The sequence below is a fragment of the Leucoraja erinacea genome, chromosome 5 (genome assembly GCF_028641065.1).
Source record: "Leucoraja erinacea ecotype New England chromosome 5, Leri_hhj_1, whole genome shotgun sequence".
Lineage (NCBI taxonomy): Eukaryota > Metazoa > Chordata > Chondrichthyes > Rajiformes > Rajidae > Leucoraja > Leucoraja erinaceus.
Window position 1 is genome coordinate 52,789,580 of NC_073381.1, and position 15,476 is coordinate 52,805,055.

Genomic DNA, 15,476 nt, shown 5'->3' on the forward strand with positions numbered 1-15,476 from the left:
TCCACATTAAACTGCATCTGCCATGCATCTGCCCACTCACCCAACCTGTCCAAGCCACCCTGCATTTTCATAGCATCCTCCTCACAGTTCACACTGTCACCCAGTTCTCTCTGGGATTTCCAGTTTCCTCCCACACTCCAAAGATGTACAGGTTTGTAGACTAATTGGCTTGGTATAATCGTAAATTGTCCCTAGTGTAGGATAGTGCAAGTGTACGGGTCGGCACGGATTCAGTGGGCCGAAGGGCCTGTTTCCACGCCGTATCTCTAAACTAAATTAAGAATAATAATTTGTTCTGTGCATTGTGATGTAAATAGGTTTTGGTATCTCCACTATGTTAATCTCTTAAAAAACATGTTTTCAATAATATCCTTTCAGTAAGTTGATGTTGGCTACTCATTTTCCCAACAATATATTTTGCTTCGATGAAAATTGACACAACAATGCTCTTACCATGATCAGCTAAGATGATGAGGTTGACGCAGTTATGTAAATTCCTCTGTTTGAGCCCATTCATCAACATTCCTATGATCTGATCAACTCTCTGCAAAGCTTTAACCACCTGCAAAATGAGCAATAGTCACTTTCAATTAAAAAAGACAAAATTACTCAATCACAGAGAATGATTTAATTAAAAATTCAAGACATCTCTGATAATATCTTGAATTCTTCCAAACAGTGCTAAAAATTAGCTGCTCTAAAAGTAATATTTTTTTTGTGAGATTGTCTCACTACTGATACAAAACCAGAAAATGACCACAGTTTAACATCACCAAGTGTGATGACTACTCATAGCATGATAACATAGCATTTCAGCTGGTTTCTCAGCAAATTGTTTAAGGTACAATTAATACAAGATATCTGAGGTATGGGTAGATGGAAGAGGCTGCCAGAGGCGACAACAGAGATCAATGCAATCAATGCAACATTTGAAAGGCATTTGGACAGGTATTAGGTTTGGAAAGGAGTAGAGGATTACAGGCCCAAGTGCAGACACATGGAATTAGTGTAGACAGGTACCACAGTAGGCATGGACAAGTTGGGCTTGTCTGCTCTGTCTGTACTCTATATTTCAGGGATTATGGTGGTAAATCCAACCACCCTCCCAGAAAATGGCAACCTGATGTGTCCAGTGGAATATGAAAAAAAGGACTGCTTTTTATATTCAAGAGAACTGTTAAATCAGAGAAGATGATTTGACAAAAAAATCAAGACAGGATTACTACTAATGGTCTGCTGCAGACTGACATGTTGGTCAAGATGACATATGTAATACTTAATGAGAAGAAGCATGGGCAAAGAAAATGCCATGGTGGGAGTAGTATAAGTATAAGGATTGCTATATTTCAAAAACAAAATCGATACAGCAACAGTAGGGGAGGAGTCAAAGTAAAAAATAATTGAATCATCCTTTAGTACAAGAAGCGAGTTTACAATTATAGATCTAAGAAAGATGTGCAAAGTAAGTAAACATTGTCAAAATAGGTAATAAATATATTTCATATTAATTAAAAACCCCAAACTCACCTCGCCACTAACGGGTCCGTAATTATGTCCAGCATGGTCTGGTTCTTCGAAATAAAGGGTATAAAAATCTGGCCTAATTTAACAAAACCAATGACTTAGTAAACAACGAGTAAGATGTTCAGCAAAATTGTATTGTTAATTTTAATGGTAGAATTATGGCATTGCTCACAGGAATGTATTTGTTGCATCTCTCTTCCCATCTCAATCATACAACTTATCTCATATACTCCCTTTGTAATGTTCTGTATCTGTCAAAGTATGCCTCCCTCTCTCATTCCCTCTCTAAATCTTACATGTTTCTTCTAATTCTTGTCTCTATCTGTGATGCTCCCTGTTGTTTTTACCCCCTCTTTTATATATCTCCCAGACTCATGATGTTTCTTTCTTTGTCTTTAGTTGTCTTTCTTTTTGTCCTCATCTTTTCCTTCAACATGCTCTGTATGTTTCTATTTTAACTTTCTCTTTTTCCCTTCATTTGGTATAGATTGGGTCATGAGAAAGAATGGCATATCTGGAACTATAGACAGGGGAGGACTGGGACAGGCTGAATCCAGGATAGGAAAAGTTGGTGCAGTGTCACAGCTAGTGGAGCCTCTGTCTCACAGTTCCAGTCACCTCCAGAGCTGTCTGAGTGGAGTTTAAATGTAATTGTACACACCGGTCACTGAAAGTCGGCTTACAGGTACAGCAGGCAGCGAAGAAAGCTAATGGAATGTTGGCCTTCATAACAAGAGGATTCCAGTATAGGAGTAGAGAGGTTCTTCTGCAGTTGTATAGGGCTCTCTTAAGACCACATCTGGAGTATTGCATACAGTTTTGGTCTCCTAATTTGAGGAAGGACATCCTTGTGATTGAGGCAATGCAGCGTAGGTTCACGAGATTGATCCCTGGGATGGCAGGACTGTCATATGAGGAAAGATTGAAAAGACGAGGCTTGTATTCACTGGAGTTTAGAAGGATGAGGGGGCATCTTATAGAAACATATATAATTATAAAAGGACTGGACAAGCTAGATGCAGGAAAAATGTCCCCAATGTTAGGCGAGTCCAGAACCAGGGGCCACAGTCTTAGAATAAAGGGGAGGCCATTTAAAACTGAGAAAATACTTTTTCACCCAGAGAGTTGTGAATTTGTGGAATTCCCTGCCACAGAGGGCAATGGAGGCCAAATCACTGGATGGATTTAAGAGAGAGTTAGATAGAGCTCTAGGGGCTGGTGGAATCAAGGGATATGGGAAGAAGGCAGGCAGGTTTGGGGGCAATCAGCCATGATTGCAATGAATGGTGGTGCTGGCTCGAAGGACCGAATGGCCTCCTCGTGCACCTGTTTTCTATGTTTCAATGTGGGAAGATTAAAATGAATTTAGTGCCGGATTGATGTTCAATGCTAGGTAAGTGGGCCTACGGGCCTATTTATGTGCTATATGACTATGATACTCTGTGACTATGATATAGCAGGAAGGCTGATGTGTAGCAGCAAAGAAAGTAAAATTTAAACATAAATGTAGACATCAGGCATAACATGTAAAAAAGGAAGCACATTACAAGAATTGACACGCAAAAACAAAAAGAAGAAAACAGAGGCTGAGGAGTATGTTTTGGAGGACAGTGAAGCCTATTTACTGGTAAATGGAACAACTAAAGCCAAGGAGATCAGAATGAATAATGGAACATAACATGGTCAAGTTTATATTATTAATAATAAAGTTAAATGTCAAAAAAAAAATTACCGCTCCGATTCAGGTAAACTTAGCCATTCCAAAATAGTCAACACTCTATCTTCAAATGGAATTGATCTGAAAATACAAAGAGTTATGTGAATAAATGAGACCAAAAAAAATTCAAGATAAACATTTGCTTACATTGTTGATGTTATGATACATTGAGTACAATTATCCACGAGCCACTCCAAAACGTACTTAGTAGGACCGAGGGGCCTACAAATTAGTTTGTACTAGAGAACATCTGTTGTAGGTACATACTAGGTATGTTGCAAAGCCTACCTGAAGCGTCGCTGAAAATCTGTCCCAGCCTGTGTGCGCGATTTTGGCGCCGTTTAGAGGGGGGCTGGATTAAAACGCAATTTTCCCTAGGCTGTTCCAATCAAGGATGTTCAGCCTAGTTAATTAGTAACGGAAAATCGCTGGAATATTCCGTCGCTTTAGCTATTATTAGTTTTAAAGACTTTATATAATTGTTGTAGTAGTTAAAAAATTAACCTCTAAACCCGCGACCACCGGCAACCGGCAGGGTCTCATACAGCAGACAACAGAAGGTAGGCTGTTTATTTTTTCATTAAAAAGGGCTTCTTAAGATCCCTTTATACAAAGTTTAATGTTACGAGTAGCTCATTTTGGGCCCATTATATCCCGCAGTATTTTTCTGGGCATTTGGGGTACAAATCTAGCGCAATGTGAACGTTCTAAACCAGCACGTTCACAGGATCCCACTAGAAAGCTGACTTAAATTGACTTTAATTTACAGCAATTGAACACTAAATTCCTTCCATTTGGCCTATAAATTAATGTAAATGAGATTTAAAAATCATGTTTTATTGTGAATTATTTGTGAATATTATTTGGACACTTAGGCTATTAAAAATGTTAATCATTTATTAAGAAATAGATAGATATTTAGATCTAGTAATTGAAGTTTGAAATTAGCTCCAATTGGGTAACTAACTAATTATATGCTTTAATTTCAGGTCATCCAAGTAAGATTGTTTATATTTGTTTCAGAATGCTTCAATCTAGGATAACTGAAAATTTCATTCGGTTCTCTTAATTTTTAAGAAAGTTATGGGCTTTTTACTGTCCATGATCACAGCTTTTTTGTTATGTCCATAGAAAATCAATAGGGAACAAGATGCTAATTTCCGAGTATGAAAATGGCTATAACATTTTAAATACTTGAGATATGAAAGTGAATTAGGTGTCAAATTAAATTTCTTTTTATGCTTTATCTGATGGGATAAATTGCAGACTTGATTTTTAAAATCTCAAAATGTTGTAACATTGCATATACATACCACACCAGATTGACCTGGTAAAGATTGCCCATCAATATTTGGTTCCACCTCATTATCATCAATGCATTGTCCATCCAACAGCAACAGTGATGTCTCACTTTAGGGCTTATTTACAGGGCAAACATTTTTCAAATAACATGCATTGTATACTAATTGATCCATTTACAGAATGTCGATTATGCTGGCAGAGCCAACATTTATTGTCCATCTCTTATCCTTGCGAGGGTACTGGTGAGTAAGTTTCTGAACAGCTGCTTCCCTTGTGGTAGAAACTTTAATATGTCTGAAACTCTCAAATGTCTGAACCACCCATCCCCAGAAGTTATCACAGATTTGGTCCAAACTGAATTAAATAACTGAATTACTGAGACGAGGAGAGAGTGATCTCCCTTAGTAGCATTCCACAGGCCAGTGAGAGTCTAAGGGAAAATTAATTCTACCAGTTGGAATTAATCTACATGCACATGAAGGTGGTTGTGGTTGCTGGAAATCAATAATCTCAGCCCTAGGATATTGCAAGAGGAGTTCCCACGACGGTATTCAAGGCCTAAATATCCTCAGTTGCTTTATAGACAAGTGGGATATTTGCTTACTTTGCACAATTTCAATTATGTTCACTTATTTGCACAGCTCTTCAGAAAAGGACATGTGCCTCCATAAAACAAAAGATGGACACAAAATGCTGGAGTAACTCAGCGGGTCAGGCAGCATTCCTGGAGAGACCCTTTTTCAGACTAGAGCCAGGGGAAAGGAAAATGAGAGATAGACTGTGATGTAGAGATGTAGGACAAATGAATGAAAGATATGCACAAAGTAATGATGATTAAGGAAACAGGCCACTGTTAGCTGTTTGCTAGGTGAGAACACTCGTCTCCAAAGACGTGGAGGTTTATAGGTTAATTGGCTTTGGTTAAATTGTCCAGAGTGTGGAGAATAATGCTAGTGTATGGGGTGATTGCAGGTCAGCACGGACTCAGTGAGCCAAAGGGCCTGTTTCCAACTGAAGGCCAGTGTTTCCAGTGAAGGCCAACTCAATACCCAATGTGCTGAAAAACCTGGCACAGCCAGCACACAATGTCTTGGCATTGTCTCGTGAAAAACATGGTACATGATGTCACTTTGTCAAGATTTATCTTCTGCCAATGGTCTCTCTTCGCAAAGACAATCGGGTAACACCATGATAGTAATTATTTTTTGAACGTATTTCCACTTCTATTTTAAAATAGTCAAAGTAATCCTATTCAAAGTGATACACAGCAGCTTGCTTTCAATTGTGATTTGTTATGAGATTTGGAATTTGCTTTAGACATTCAGCAGCGTTTTACCAGTCATTAGAAAGATATTCAATTAAAAAAGAACTGTTTCAAATGCACTCCACATTAATTAATATGTCTTATTCATTTATTAACTACACGAGACTGTAACAACAATATTTGCTGCCCTCTAATTCCAGCAAAGCGAGAGGTGAATGTATTCCTGGGTAGAGTAGACAGTGAATTTGCTATTTTAAATATACCTTTGTCACAAAGCCTTCAGAAACATTAAAAATAATGTTCTGATTCCACTAGTTTGTCTTCAGTCGTATTCTACAAACTCCACAGATGGGGTGATGAAGCCGAGTTTTAGTTAAAAATATAAGAAGATATTAAATTGGTTTCTGGGCTAGCTTACAGCTTATATTTAGTGTCAAATTAGGCTTTCCTCAGGTTGCGGGGTGTGTGAGATAACATTGTCTCCCAAGTGAAGGAGCTAGAGAGATATCTTTGAAAGTAAGATGCCATAAACCAAATGACCAATGTTTATGGGGGAGGAGGCAATAAAGGAAGAGAGAAATAAACAGTCACATCTTTGTAAACAAATGACCTATGTTTATGAGGGACCAAATGACAGAGGAAGCAGCGAAAAGAGCTAGGGGTGGTCTATTTGGAGATAAAGCAAATAGCCAATGTTTTTAGTATATCTTGTACCATGTAAACAAAAGGTTTGATGTGATGTATTCTGTGGAAACCTTTTCCTGTACCTCTGACATGATTAATGTCTGTGGAAGGTGTTAAGGGGACAAAATAAACCTATTTAAGGCAATGTAATTCTGTTGTTAAGGGAAGGTGACTGAGCACAGTCAAGTGTCTGTGTTGGTCACTTGACTGGAGTTCTCCCTCCCTTCCATCGGCCGATGTTAAGTAAAGTTTTGAACTGGTCTACCAAACAGTTTGTGTGGTGTCTGTTTATTAAGAAGCGAACCTGGTTTAGTAGTTAAAATAAGTAGCTTTTTCATTGGCGTAGTTATGCAGGCCTCGCTGGGACCACAGCAACGGCTGACTGTGCAAGCGGTTGCGGAGGTTGCCGGGATTGGAAGGGAGATAACTGAGCTCTATCGGCCCCCTTGTAAGACCGACTCCCTAGAAACTCCCAGGAACGTCTGTGATCCTTCATCAGAGGTTGAATTGGGTTCCCTGCCGAGGTTCTTAGAAACAGACGAAGGTAAGACCAGTTGGGCTTTATATGGTTTTTTTTTTTAAGAAGGGATTGTGTATGTATTTTTAAGACAGAATTGTGCATGTATTTTTAAGAAAGGTCTTGTGTATATTGTTAAGAAGGACGTGAGTGGTTCCTCTCTCTGTCTATCTCTCTTTGTTTTCTTTTTCTCTCTCTACTAAGGGCTCATCAGCCTTGTTGAGATATCCGTGATTTGTCGGGTTGAGATACGGGGGTTGAGGTGTGCGTCTGGCTTATTGAGACATCCGAAGCATTGTCGGATTGAGAAATAAGTGGCGTTGTATATTAAAGAATTAAGAAGTCTGCTAGGTTGAGAAACGGGGGTCCCGGTTCGCGGGTCTGCTTCGTTGAGACACCTGGGGCTTATTTTAAGAGTTAAGACGTCTGCCAGGTTGAGAAACGGGGGTCTTGGTTAGCAAGTCGGCTTCGTTGAGACACTTGGGTCGTATATTAAAGAGTTAAAAAAGGTCAGCCAAATTGAGAAACTGGGGTCTCGAGTAGCGAGTCGGCCTGGTTGATATATTTGGAACAATTCGGAATTAAAAAGTCAGCCAAGTTGAGAAACTGGGGTCTCATTTAGTGGGTCGGCCTGGTTGATATATTTGGAACGATTCGGAATTAAGAAGTATTTTTTCTCTCTCTTTCTATCTATCTATGGGGAATGCTATGGAAACCAGTCCTATATATGTGTTATTTGAATCCTAAGTATAATAAGAAATTTAGAATGTTAAGTTACAAGTTGACCAAATGGTTGGGGGATGAAGCCTGGCCTGTAGGGGGCACATGGTATGTTGAGACAATTAAATAAGCAGAGGTGTTGATATGGGAAAGGAAGACAGGAACCCACTAGAAAGCCGATTTAAAATAGACTTTAATTTACAGCAATTGAACACTAAATTCCTTCCATTTGGCCTATAAATTGATGTAAATGAGATTTAAAAATCATGTTTTATTGTGAATTATTTGTGAATATAATTTGGACACTTAGGCCATTTAAAAATGTTAATCATTTATTAAGAAATAGATATATGTTTAGATCTAGTAATTGAAGTTTGAAATTAGCTACAATTGGGTAACTAACTAATTATATGCTTTAATTTCAGGTCATCCGAGTAAGATTATTTTATATTTGTGTCAGAATGCTTCAATCTATGATAACTGAAAATTTCATTCAGTTCTCTTAATTTTTAAGAAGGTTATGGGCTTTTGACTGTCCATGATCACAGCTTTTTTGTTATGTCCATAGAAAATCAATAGGGAACAAGATGCTAATTTCCGAGTATGAAAATGGCCATACTTTTTTATTACTTGAGATATGAAAGTGAATTAGGTGTCAAATTAAACTTATTGTTATGCTTTATCTGATGGGATAAATTGCAGTTTGATTTTTTTTAAATCTCACAATTTTGTAACTTTGCTAGATAGAGTTAAGCAACAAGGATAGCACTAGGAAAGGATGGAAATTATTGCAACTAGAATGCCAGTGGGCAGAGGAACAAGAGAATAGAATTAAAAGACAGACAGGAGGTGAGAAACAGGTGATGGTTCGTAAAAAATAAACCCAGTACTGGTAAATCCTCTGGAGGAAACTTCATGTCTGGCACGACGACCCTATTTGGTAATGAAAATGAGGAGGAGTTAGATAATCTTGTGAGATGTCCACCTCCCTATGCCCTACCAGTAGCAATGGCATCTTTACCTGGGACAGTTCCGTCAGTAACATCCCTATAACTTGAAGTTCTGACATTACAAAGCTCCCCAGGATTGGGAGCACGGGAATGCCTTTCTGTGTGTAATTTGTTAAGGCATTGATGCTACCAGAACAGCTGATCATTATTAAATGTACTGCACACACTGGTGCTGGGGACTCTATAGCAAAAGGCAATGGGTTGCTGATAGTGTATCCAAACAGTGCAGCCTGTACATCCAAATGCGTGGTGACATCTGGTAAACAGATGCTAGCAAATAGAACGGTCCTGCCAAACATGAGGGAGGTATGTACATTACAGAGGGACGCCTCTTGTATATAATAATAACTATGGAAACAAGAGGGCTGTGCCATTGATTCAGCACACCCCGCTTGGACAAGTTGGTGTATAACGATACATTTTTACCCGTCTTACCCATGCTGGTAAGGAGGGAATGATAGGATAACAAAGGAAATGTGGTGACACCCGAAAATTTGATGAGGCACTGAAGCAGGCCTCTGAATGTAAAATTTGCCAATGAAGTAATCCAGGCAAACCAATTAGGATATCCTCAGGGGTGACGCCAATGCCATAATGATCGTTTGAATACATACAGATTCATTTTATTGAAATGCCAAGGGCCCAGTGTTATAAATATTGCGTATTGATTTTAGATTTATTTAGTAGGTGGAGTGAAGCTCTACCAACCACTATTACTAAGGAAAAATGTGCACATTTTAATATCCAACAGCAATTCACTGTACACACCACCCACAAGCATCTGGGATGGTGGAAAGAGTCAATGGGGATTGCAAAACAAAATTACCCAGGAGGTAAATCCTTTTTCTGACAAGCAACTATGTTATAAAAATTGGGGATGAAGGAAAATTCAATGGAGAAATGAGGATAGGATAGGGAGACTGAAAAGTCAAGGGGAGTCTGACTAATCATGATCTGGATCAATGTCCAATTAGGGTTAGGTAACCAGGATTTTGGTAAACAGAAGTCTTGTCAGAAAAAGGGAAAGTAAATTACAGAGATGTCTTTGAAAATGAAATATTATGTACTGCTTGTAAAGCAATGTTTTTTGAATGTGGAATGTGTGAAATTCGAAGCAATGAGCAAAGTTGTGTGTCACTTTTTAAGAAGTTGTCCTTTAAAATGGAAATCTACAAAGTTTATGGTGTGTTCGTTAAGAAACAGGCATGAATGGGGTGCGGAGCTATACTCGATGGATAAAGTGTGTTAGTTGATTATAAATCTTTTGAACCAAGTTTAAAAAAAAAGACTCATCCCGATTAAAGTGTTAAATGAGATTGGAAATGTCAAAATTACAGAGAAAAGAAAATGTATTATTGATTACTGATTCTGAATGAGTTCTTTTGGGGGAGTTTGTTTTGATATGATAACAGAGGTTGTCTTTTAAAATGCAAGAGAAGCAAGATTACTGTTTTGAAGCAAACAAAAAGATGTTGAAGCATGTGCTGTGTGAGAGAAATGAAGGTAGATGAAAAAATTGTTTTATGACTTACAAAAAGGGGGTTTGAGGGAACTCACAATGAGGGATGAAAGGTGAGAAGATAAAGTAGATTGGGGAAGAGAACATATTTGGAGAATTGAATATTTAGGTAGGGAGAGCCTCTTCGGATATAATCGGATTAAAGAATAAATTCACAGTGAAGTAAGTGTTAGGAAGGAACATGAAGGATCAAAGGTAGACAAAAGTGCTGGAGAGACTCAGCTGGTGAACAAGATTCACAACCTTTTATTGATGCAGGAAAAGCTGTCGTGTCCACCCCCTGGAGAGTGGGGGGAAGCCACTTACAGGCCCTGGGCAATTAACTAATTATGTACGGTCGGCAATTAACCCATGTCTTGCCAGATCTACATTCCAGGTTGGAGGAGTTTTTGCTGGAAACCAGTGACCAAGGCCATAAAAGCTATACAATGGGGGTGCTGGGACAAGAAGAAATTGAAACTGTATTGAAAGAAACAACCAAGTGTTGCTAACAACATGAACTGCTGTAAAGATTGAAGATCATCATTGCTGGATACATTTGATTGACTGTGAACAGTTTGTGGAAACAAGGACGATGGGCTATTGATGTTCCTTTATTCTGGGGTGGCCCAGCCCACATGGACTGAACTTTCTTCAGAATGGCAACTTGCGGACTAACCCACATTTAAAGGATGGTACACACCTCCTTTTAAACAAGATTGAAGTCAAACATGACAAGCGCAGCAAAGATACCCTGACTACAGACAGTAAGAGGTCTGCAAAGGCCAGTTAAATCTACCTGTTTTTGCCACAACCAAGGCACTGGTGTATTTTAAGGAAACAGTATATTTGTGACAGGGCATTGTTATGTTACAAATGCAGTGCCAGACAAGAGAAGCATGAACCAGTTACACCAGCACACGGTAAAATTCCAAATGATGAAGCCGAATAAAGGCTGAGCAATTTTTATGATCCTTTTCCTGTCCTATGGTAGTATATTAGTGTCACGTCCGGGGGAGGTTGGTGGCCATTTAAAATGTTTGGAGGGACTTGTGAAACGATTGTCCACTATGAATTGATTGTGTTACTAGTGTACTATTAATTTGTCTGATGAGATGCTTATGGTCTTTCGTATGTACTCAGGAAGGACTGTAGTTGTTATCAAAATTTTGATAAAAGGATGGAATGATGAAGCCGAGTTTTAGTTAAAAATATAAGAAGATATTAAATTGGTTTCTGGGCTAGCTTACAGCTTATATTTAGTGTCAAATTAGGCTTTCCTCAGGTTGCGGGGTGTGTGAGATAACATTGTCTCCCAAGTGAAGGAGCTAGAGAGATATCTTTGAAAGTAAGATGCCATAAACCAAATGACCAATGTTTATGGGGGAGGAGGCAATAAAGGAAGAGAGAAATAAACAGTCACATCTTTGTAAACAAATGACCTATGTTTATGAGGGACCAAATGACAGAGGAAGCAGCAAAAATAGTCTATTTGGAGATAAAGCAAATAGCCAATGTTTTTAGTATATCTTGTACCATGTAAACAAAAGGTTTGATGTGATGTATTCTGTGGAAACCTTTTCCTGTACCTCTGACATGATTAATGTCTGTGGAAGGTGTTAAGGGGACAAAATAAACCTATTTAAGGCAATGTAATTCTGTTGTTAAGGGAAGGTGACTGAGCACAGTTAAGTGTCTGTGTTGGTCACTTGACTGGAGTTCTCCCTCCCTTCCATCGGCCGATGTTAAGTAAAGTTTTGAACTGGTCTACCAAACAGTTTGTGTGGTGTCTGTTTATTAAGAAGCGAACCTGGTTTAGTAGTTAAAATAAGTAGCTTTTTCAGGGGAGCAAATAAGAAACCAACAAACAAACCGACAAACCAACAATCCACATTCCCACTTTACAATGTAATCACACTGTGAACATCAGTGCTCCGCTTCGAATTACTTAATCATCTGAGTTTATAGTTTCATTCAGTGAAGAATAATAAAAATGTAAACCTTAGGTATTGAGTTCAAAGTTAGGGTGAAATTAAATCCTAAAACATAAATGTCTTCATAAGTTAAATGAAAACTTGATTTTTTTTAAAAGACCTACCACTCCCTACACCACTACATTTATAAAATGTCATACATCATGCCGAAAATAGACTGCCTCTCACTCAATCAACACCTGGCTCCAATTGATCTGAGCACACTGACCCCCGACTTGCAGTGAATATTGACATTTTCTGATTGCAAAATCGATTAACAGAAAACTTTGAAATGTTAACAAAAAATATCAATGATTTGATCTAAATGCGGACAAACCTTACCACAAGATTTACTACAATGTTCGTTTTGTCATTTACCAGCATATTTTCAAGTCTCTCCGCTTTATTTCCTATGTAGTGATACTTACGAATTGAAAGTTACATATTTGTTTGGGTACGTTCCATTAATTTTAACATCCGATCCAGGCCAGAAGAAGGTGCCTGCTTTCAGGCCCTGATACATGGCTGTCAGCCACAACTATGAGAAGAACATAAGCAAAATTAGTACACTCTTATGTGATCAATGATTCATATGAAAATTATTATGGCAGCAGAGATTCCAGGACCAAGTCACAGGGACACTCATCTTACTTTCCCAAAAGCCCACATTGGGGTACGCCCAGATACACATTATGACAGGTGAGCTGGCAGTTTACTGGCCCCATCACAGATTGAGGTAGTCCTTGGCTTTGTCTGAGTAGTAGGCGCCGTGATGATGCACTACATAAAGATCAACACTGCCTCTCTGAAATACCTCCTCACATTAGTTTAGTTTAGTTTAGAGATACAGCACATATACAGGCCCTTCAGTACACTGAGTCCGCGCTGACCAGCGAGCCCCACACTTAACACCGACGTACACAAACTACCGAATTTTACAATTTTACCGAAGCCTATTAGCCTACAAACCTAGGATAGACACAAAAAGCTGGAATAACTTAGCGGGTCAGACAGCATCTCTGGAGAAAAGGATTAGGTGACGTTTTGGGTCGGGAGCCTTCTTCAGAAGAAGAGATGCTGTTCAACCCACAGAGTTACTCCAGCTTTTTGTGTCTATCTTCAGTTTAAACCAGCATCTGCAGTTCCTTCCTACACATTTAACATACAAACCTGTACCTACAAACCGCTTGGCCTGTCCCCGCCCTGCCCATCCGCCTATCTGCCTGCCTGCTCGCTGCCGCCGCCAAGCCAGGCCGAGCTGGGCCGCAGGGGGGGTTGGAGTCGGTGTTCGTCACGGTGGGCACCATGTGTTTTGGCGAGCTGGTGGAGAATATCTCCACCGAAATGGCCGTGAGGGTGAGTTACCGCAGTGGCGAAGGAGGAACGGATGGTCGCAGCCAATCACCCAGTGGGACATGTAAACGAGACCACCATTGCCGCAGAGGGCAGGTAGGGGAGAGGGGTGAGTGATGGAGAGAGAGACGGGACCAGGGCCTCCATTGAACCCCCACTGCGGCCGCCCCCGGTGGTCGGGAAGACCGTAGACATTTACTGTGAGGAGGGGAGAGAGGAGTTTGTGAGTGAAGCGGGAGAGGCCGCGGTGCAGGAAGGGGCCCGCGGTGCAGGAAGGGGCCGTTCCGGCCGTGGCATTGACTGACAGGAGAGGAGACCAATCTGCGCACGCTGACTGACAGGAGAAGAGACCAATCTGTGCATGCACAAATTTTAAGATTTTTTAAAACCTTAATAACTTTAAATATATACCATAAATCGGAACAAAACGTGTTGCACTTGCAGCACAGGAGAATGGCGAGTAAGGTGGCGAAAAATCATAGCGCTATTGCTTACCGTTTTTGCGCAAATTGAAAAACCATGTAAACCGGAGGAGCACAAGATCAGAGTTTTAGTTATGTAATAGATAGAAGAAGAATATAGGTTGTCTTGAAGTTAGAATTGAAGTACATTTCATTGTGTAATGTAGGCAACTCTATGTGTTTAACTGGGGATTGTACTTATGTACAGCAATAATCCTACTGATCTGGATGCAATATAAGAATTTCACTGTACGTTAGTGCACGTGAAAATTTTGGACCCATTGAATAATTCTAATATGCCATAATAAAGGCATTGAATGTCAATAGAGAAAACCGATTCTCGTCATTGTTACTCACACAGAAGATACTTAATTATGTGCGGCAGAAAAGCAGAGAGAGTTCTATGCTTGATTACAACATTCGGTGATGCAAAAGCATCATTTTGACCATCATCCATAGCCTCTTCTGCTAGTATTTACAGCTTCCAATTATATTCATGCGGACTATCCCCCATTGCGCTAGACAGTGAGTTCTATGCAGACACAACTTTACTGTATATGCAAGAATATTCATATATTCAAGAATACTCATTCATATTGATGGAAGTAGGTTCTGATGTTATTGATAATTTCATTATTTACCAGAGTAAATAAATAGTGTGTGCAGTGAGCATTATATTAGGCATGCAATGGTAAGCTTTCCAAACATGTGGCCCCATTTTGAAAATCCCTCTATTGGAACCATTATTCTGAAAATGACAGATCAATGATATCGTACCCCATGTTAGGTGTAGCATATTGACCTGAAGTGCTAAGCAAATACAAACATTAAGCTCACTCAAAGATCCGTCATGTGGAACACCACAAGAATTGGAAATTTCTATCCCATTAGTGTGAATCATTCCTTGTGAGACCCCAGAGTTAAAAGGCCAGTAAATCATCCCAGTATATCTAATGTATTTTATTTATGTATAGTTTAGAAATAACTCACACATTTTTGGATTAACCAAAATTAGGTTTTAAATTGTATTTTAAATAGAATTTAAAATAGAATGTATCTTTAGCTAACCCAGTACATGTAGCCCTTCACCTACAAACAAAGCCTCACTTTCTCAGTAAATTGGAAAACAAAATTAATCGATTTAGAAAATCTGAAATAAGTATCATAACAATACCAGGAAGGTAATCAGCATCTTAAACAAAACACGGTTTAATAAGTAAAAATGTGATAGCTTTTTTAAAATGATGACTGACCTGCATTGCGTTTCTAGTATTTACTATTTTATTACTAATGTTTGTACTTTATAACTTTTTACCATCAATAGATAATACACAATGACATGTCAGTCACAATTGAGTCACTAACATTTATTATTCCACATGCATTAACCTTAGATATCCAGAACGGGCTTGAAACATACCAATTTCTAATTACATAATACAGAAATATTAAT

At 39.0% G+C, this 15,476-nt stretch overlaps 1 protein-coding gene across 1 annotated transcript in view; it reads right to left on the reverse strand.

The window, feature by feature from the left end:
- LOC129697254 (ectonucleotide pyrophosphatase/phosphodiesterase family member 3-like) overlaps nt 1-15,476 on the reverse strand; it is a 95,020-nt gene that overhangs the window by 42,866 nt on the left and 36,678 nt on the right. The window contains exons 8-11 of the mRNA XM_055635609.1: nt 12,638-12,747; nt 3,257-3,322; nt 1,528-1,600; nt 454-562 (exon numbers count right to left, since the gene is read on the reverse strand). Coding sequence (XP_055491584.1) covers nt 454-562; nt 1,528-1,600; nt 3,257-3,322; nt 12,638-12,747 — 358 coding nt within the window. The remainder of the gene's footprint in view (nt 1-453; nt 563-1,527; nt 1,601-3,256; nt 3,323-12,637; nt 12,748-15,476) is intronic.